The sequence below is a fragment of the Arachis ipaensis genome, chromosome B02, assembly GCF_000816755.2.
Source record: "Arachis ipaensis cultivar K30076 chromosome B02, Araip1.1, whole genome shotgun sequence".
Lineage (NCBI taxonomy): Eukaryota > Viridiplantae > Streptophyta > Magnoliopsida > Fabales > Fabaceae > Arachis > Arachis ipaensis.
The window spans coordinates 91,426,337-91,433,442 of record NC_029786.2 but is presented as its reverse complement, the minus strand read 5'-3'; the positions used below and the strand labels follow the sequence as shown (position 1 = coordinate 91,433,442).

At 32.0% G+C, this 7,106-nt stretch overlaps 1 protein-coding gene across 6 annotated transcripts in view; it reads left to right on the top strand.

Moving 5' to 3' along the window:
* Positions 580-7,106, top strand: part of LOC107625715 (COP9 signalosome complex subunit 2) — a 12,953-nt gene continuing 6,426 nt past the window's right edge. For 2 of the 6 annotated variants that reach the window (XM_016328415.2, XM_021116175.1), the window contains exons 1-4: positions 580-732; positions 2,650-2,776; positions 5,250-5,337; positions 5,995-6,087. In XM_016328415.2, the coding sequence (XP_016183901.1) occupies positions 5,328-5,337; positions 5,995-6,087 (103 nt within the window). In that variant the 5' untranslated portion in view covers positions 580-732; positions 2,650-2,776; positions 5,250-5,327. Of the gene's footprint in view, positions 756-2,649; positions 2,777-4,564; positions 4,853-5,249; positions 5,338-5,994; positions 6,088-7,106 lie in introns of those variants that run through there. The other 4 variants (XM_021116172.1, XM_021116174.1, XM_021116173.1 and 1 more) reach the window with 4 other exon arrangements.

The following is a 7,106-nucleotide window of genomic DNA, read 5'->3' as shown; positions in this document are numbered from 1 at the left end:
TTGACTTGATTAGAGAGGAGAGAAACGTTGCTTCTGGTAAAGTAAGATGGAGGGAATTGAAAATCAATTCGGACTTGGATCGGGTTCTTCTCAAGTTCAGCCCGTTGGTGTCTTGCCTTGCTTCTTGGAAGACTTTTACTTGAGATGAATGACTTGGACTTGTCTTTATTTTCACTTACCATTCAGCTCATTAGCATATATCTTTTGTTTGATGTTGGGCTGCTGCAACACTTGTTTTTAGCCTGCATCACTTATCAAAACTAATTGGGTGATTAGCCCACTAATCAAATGTTTGTCATCATCATTTTTATTAATTAATTTCTTAACTCAACATTCATGTATTTAAATAAATAAAATAAATTAAATAAAAATATTTTTAAAAATTAATTAAATCAGTTAGTTGATACAAATAATTAGTATAATTGATTTTATTTGATTTATTGAATTCAAAAAAATAAAACGGAGTCATGAGAGATTGACACTTCACCTTCATTAATTGGGGGAAAACCCAATTTTAGTATATTAAGTAGATAGATTTTAAAAAACGTTTAGAGTTTTTTTTCTTTAAATAAATGATAAGGAAAGAAAACAGGAACTAAAGTAATGGATTGAGGCCCAAGCACGCGTTTCAGTCGAATACAGACTCAAGTAGCACAGAACCCCGATCAGTTTCCCAGCTGCAGGAGCCTCGTTTGAGCCAAGCTGAGATAGCGCACAGACGAGACAGAACAGGTATCAAACAACCGTGAATCTCTGTATATCTCTATTGAACTTAAATCTGTTTCTTTTTTCTCACTTCTCTCCCTCTCTGTGTCTTGCACTTCATGGCCTTGCTTCTGTGCGTTTCGCATTTGGTGTAGAACTGTTTCCCCAAATTTGTTCCTTTTCGTCAAATTTTGCGTTGATGATGCCCTAGATTCTAATACCGTGCACTGTGAAGGATGCTTTTCCTATATCACAAGGTCTTCTATTTTCCAAAAATAAAAAATAAAAGTTGTGTTAACCAAATTACTAAATTAGGTTGGTGTAGTGGATAGTTCACTAGTCCGCTTAAGTAAGTAAGTGGAGAGGTTCAAATTTTGGCTTGCGCATGCAGCAATTCATTGGCCAGCGACAACTCTTAATGGAGTTTAGTACCGTGGCGGATTAGTCCTTAGCCTGCCACGCTGGGATAATGTGAAAAACTAGCTTGTTTGGAATGCTAGGAATTAGAATTCACTCAAGAGTTGAATTCTGATTCTTGCTTTGAAACAACTAAAAATGAATGATTTGAATTTCTTTGAGAATTCCAATTCCCATTTTTCTTTCATTTGTAAATCAGACCAAAAAGGGTCTGATTTCCAAATCAACTCTCACCCTCTTTAAACTTGAATTCTATTTCATTAATATATTATAGTTATTCCAAATCATGAAATTGAATTTCAAATAGAAATGAATTCTTTTCTTAAAGGAAATAGAATTCTTTTCTCATGTTAAATGGTTTCCAAACAAGAAAACTAAAAGTTGTGTTATTTCTTTAATGTTAGATTAGGGAAATTGAGATTCTGGGGTTTTTATTTCCCCGTTAGGGTTTTGCCCCGCTGATCGGGTCCCTTTTTGTTTCAAAATGGGTTTTTTATTGTTCGGGGGAAAAGTGACTGTGTATTGTTCAGTGTATATTTAGGCAGATGCGATTAATTTTGGAATGATATGCTCTATGTGAGTTGCTTGCTTTCTTAGTTCTATCATTCCGTGCATATTAATAGATGAGTGTTTTTTCTTTCTTGAGTTTCTTTTTATGTTTAGCTTCTAGTTCTTAATCATGTTGGGTGCTCAAATTTTATATCTTTTTTGTTCTTGATGTGTGGAAGTGTATGCAAAGGGGAACTAACAGTAGAGAAACGAGTCAAATAAACTTTGGTCTTTTGTGGTGGGGAGTTTACATTAGAGAAACGAGTCAAATAAACTTTGGTCTTTTATGGTGCAAAATGAGTTTGGGTGGCATATGCCATTCCAGTTTTGAGTTCAGTTGGTTTTTCTCTGTGAAATTTGTTCTGGTTATTTATTTGAGATTGTTGATTCACTTGAATCTTGAAGTGAGTGGTGTGTTTACATCCACAAATCTTTCTACTGCAGATTCAAGCATAGTTTATGATTGAGTTTGTGCAATCATAAGTTGTGAAAATGATCCGAGGCTCTGTGCTTACAACTTATAGTTACAGCTACTTGTCTCATTAATATATGATTCTTTGCTGTATTTTATTTGGTTCTTGCTTCATATGACGTGCCAAAACTTTGTTATCTGTCCGTTGGAAACTTAAAATGAACTCATCTCAATTTTCCCATTCTTAGCTTGGAAAAAGACAACTATGTTGGAGTTGATCAAAATCTTTGTACTAATGGGTTCATCCTCCATTCTATTGGACAGTTGTGGAGAAGAAGACATTTATTGTTATGACATCTTTTAGTGGTTTCTTTTGTTTGAAAATTTTTGTTATGGGCTTTATGGTGGATTGAAAGTGAAAGAAATGAAATTCTTAGGTTGATGTAGCTAAGTAGCGCATTCAGCTGTTAAAATGTTGTTTTATGCTGTATGCTAGTTTATGCAAAAAAATTGTAACTTTTACCTCTTTTTTTTCTTTTTTTCCCCCCTCTCATTCTCATTTGCAGGAGTTTTTGCTTTGTTTTGATAGCATCCTCTACTGTGTGAGCTACAAATTTGAGAATTAATTGTTTTAGAAGGGTCATTACTACTCAGTGATAATAATAAAATACAGTCAGTTGTTCTGCACTGATGGTAAGTGTTTCTTTACCTATGTGTCTAGTGTCTACTTCCGTGTTCTGTGTTCATATTGCTCATGTATCATTTGCCAATGTATGTGAACAGATTTAGCATTGTTATTTAATTATGTTTTTGGTGTTTAATATTCTTATATTGTTGCATGGTAAGTTTAATAAATCTAACTAATACATGATATGCTCCTAAGTATTTTAATGAATAACAATTAAATAAATAAATGACAATACATTAATGAAAAATTTACAGCTAAAATGTTGCTTAATAGATTCAGCCATAAGAGTAATATCATTTAGATAATACAAACTGCCTTCAATAGACATTTTTTTTTTACCAAATTCCTAAATTTCTACCAAAATTTTCTCTCTTCTCTTTTCCATGGTGAAAACATTTTCTATTTTACTAAAGTAAAACCACTATCATCACTTATATAAGATGGTATTCAAGTGTGAAAATTGTGGTTGTAGTCCACGGTTTATTTGAAACCGATCCAAGCCAAAATCATAGTTCATATTCATGATTTACCAAATACCTTCTCGTACATCGAGGATTCACACTCTGTTATTTATTTGTATATTTGTTCATAGTTTTTATCTATGATTTAAGGTCTGTTAATCGTTGTTATATTTGTCATTGAAAATTTTGTTTTGTTTTTAAAATTTTAATTTATTTTGATTCAAAATCTTAAAATAATGTATACTGAAATATCAACCAAAAAAAAAAAAAACTATGACTTCACACCATATAAATCATAATAATCACATAAAGATTAATATCATCGTACCAAACACCTTCAAAAACAAAATAAAATAAATAAATAAAATTTAACATTCAACTTGTTACATCTTTTCTCAAGGTATGATGTTTTTATATCAATTATAAGTACTACAATAACTGCAACTATTGTCCTAAATTTTATTATCAATGGGCTCAAAAACTTTTGATCTTATACAATTACTCTAACATTATCAACTTAATAAATTTAAAATTTAGTTAATTATAATTCCTAATTCTCCCAAATAATTAAATAGTTTTATTTAAAACGTAATTTCTGTACCCTAAACACTAATCTAAATACCACTATTCAAAAACACAAAGCCTTTACCATTTCCAAGCGTAAAATAAAAATAGGATGAATTATAATTTTATTAATAACAAAATTAAATGGTTTAGATACAGAAAATATTAATGAATTGTATATATTCTCTAATAATTACAAAAAGTGAACCATTTTTATTTATATTTTAAGTTAATAATTCATAAACGTTAATATATAAAACGTTAGTGGAAAAACAATGTTCTTGATAAAGAAAAGTGATTTGGTTAAAATATTCATTTTACAAAGGGTCAGGAAAAAAATTTATAGTGACTGAACTTACGATCTATACATTAAATTATTTCAATTTAATCTCTTAAATTTTGTCAATTTTATTTTTAAATTAATATCACTAAATTATTAACAAAAAGAGTTTAATTTCATACACTGACAGTTTAAAAAGTTTTACACAGTCGTGCAATCGCATATGTCTTTTGGATGAACATTCACGCGGTCAATGTACGCGGTCAATGGAACTAGTATTTACTTTTGATGAAGTGGCGTTACGTGATTGGATGCACGTGTAAAATTACTTTATACTGACAATGCATCAAAATTAAATTCTAACAAAAATATTAAACATCCAAAATCAGTAAATTAGTGATACAAACCCCAGAATACCCCTACCAGTATGTACAGCACCCCACTCTGTATTCACTCCCTACTCCAAAATCCCTAGTCTTCTCCCGCAGACCCCAGTCAGTCTCTCACTCTGTCAAACACCACAACGGCTGCCCATTTCTTTGTCCAGCATCGCTCCTATCTCTTCACTGCGGCTGCTGCTACGTCTTCTCTCTCCACCGTTGCCGTTGCTATGTAATGTCTCTCCACCGAGGCTGCAACCTGTGACCTCGTCGCCGATCTAATCTCCTCTGTTGTTATGTGCCTCTCTCCGTCACTGTTGTGCTCTTTGCTCACCCAGTCTCGATAATTTCCTCTGTACTCTCTCTCGCCGCCAATCAGATCTCTCCACCGGTCAGGTCTCTTCTAGTTGTGTGTGCTTCTTGATATCTCGTTTTCTGATTAATTGATTGTTGAATATTGATGAGTTTATCTGTTAAGAATATGGATTAGTTCAATTTTTAAATTTCTATTTTATTAGATTACTGCTGGTTTAACTTCTTTATAAGGTGAAAATCCAGTGTGTGAATGAGCTTGATTATATTCAGCTGGAGCTCATTAATCTTTTTGATCAGTTCTGTCCAAATAGAGAGTTAATTTGCTTGTGTATGATTAAACCTTGTTACTTTGTGAAAGAATGAATTAATTTACAGCCTTAATTTGCTTCTGTTTTGCTTGCCATTTAGGTTCACTAATCCATCTTCATTAAACACAATGTAATAAGTGCCTCACTGCCTTGCATGTAATTGTTTGCAGTTCTTGATTTATCTCGGTGTTCCACTGACTCACTGATTCCAACCATCAAAACCCTATCTCGGATCCGTACCCTACAACATGGCTTCCGGTAATCACCTCCTCCTGCTTATTTTTCTAATCTGTTTTTTCAATTTTAATAAGCTTGGATTTTTATTTTCTATTTTAGTATATTGAAAACCCTATCTGAACTAAGCAATGAAGCACTTTCTTGTAATTGTTGAATGTGTGTGTGTTTTTCAGCGTGTCTATGCCGATGCTATTGTTTTGACCAGTTTCTGCAAATATCAAAATTCATGAAAAAATCGTGAAGCTGAGTAATGCCTATCAAATGTGGATTTTCACAATCATTGTTTTTGTACTGTAATAATACTGTTGCTTATATGATATAATTGTTTATTTAGAACTTCATCTGCATCTAGTGAATGCTTTTAATCCTGTTAAGTTAGTCCCAAGCTAGCTGACTTAAAAGAAAGAAAATTCCTATTTGAATCTTTGTGGCATGGTTTAATCACAAATCTCATGGTTTGAAATTCCAACTGTAGAAGGAATGACAATTCAACAGGGTTGTTAAATACTTAATTTCATGTTATTTGCACTATAAATTTTGCCACTTATGCTTCTTTGAAGTATTCATATTTTACAACATTGAATGTCCTATGCTTTTAACGTTGAAATATATATAATTATAATAGTTGATTAACTTTTTCTGATTTAGTTACACGCGCATTATGTTTTTATAATGTAGATGCTGATATGGAGGACTATGGATTTGAGTACTCTGATGAGGAGCAAGAGGAGCAAGATGTTGATATTGAGAATCAATATTACAATTCGAAAGGTATTTATTGCACCTATGCTTGCATTCACTTCTTTTCAATGTAATGAGTTTGGATAGGTTAATTTTATTTTTCGGCTGCATACTAGTTTGCTCAAATTTAACTTGGTGTTCAAAAGTGTTTTTGCACTTTCTTATGATCATTCTTCAATTGCATCATTGTTGGAACTAGAAGTTTGATGCATTAGCTTGTTGTTTTGAATTCATTTATGCTATCTTTCATCCTTTTGGAAGATAGGTATATGTGTTATACTCCTTCTGGTTCAAACTATCTTTCACGCCAGAAAACTTTTTTTTTTATATCTTAATCTTAATTATCTTTTTTTGTACAAGTTGATAGAAGTTAATCATGATTATTTTTTCCCAGTTTCTTATTCTATAAACCTCAGTAAGATGGGTAGATTGGATGAATGGTACAAATACCTATAGGTAAAACCATTAAAAAATTAAAAATATCGAGAGAAACTATAGGTGAAATCATTAAAGAAGTAAAATCATGTAGATTTTTATTGATTGTTTGGTTTGCGTTTCAGACTTTGGTAGCATGGTAAGTTAGTGTAAAGATTATCTTTTTCTTTCTCTTGGGCACTAAATGCAATGAGGGAGATCATTAGTGGAATTTTATATATTATTTTAAACTTTTGAGTATTTTAGGGAAGGGTAATATAATTACAATACGTCTTGTGAATAGAAGGCTTGTAGAAGCCTTGATAAGAAAACTAAATTAGATGGAAGGTAGCTCGATAAGTGTAGGTATAGAAAACCTAGAAAATTGTAGATGAAGTCATTAAGAAAGGCTTATATTTAATTGGCTTCCCTGTAGATATGGTTTATGATACAATGTAATAATAGTGTGATTCGTGTAATCAACCTTAACTAGTAGGAGAAAAGCTTTGCTGTTGAGTTCTTAGTCATTGTGCAAATTGTTGGGAATAATACACCATTCCCCCTTGAGAAAACACCTTTGACAGAGAAATAAAATAGACACAATCACAACACAAGAATTTAACGTGGAAACTCCA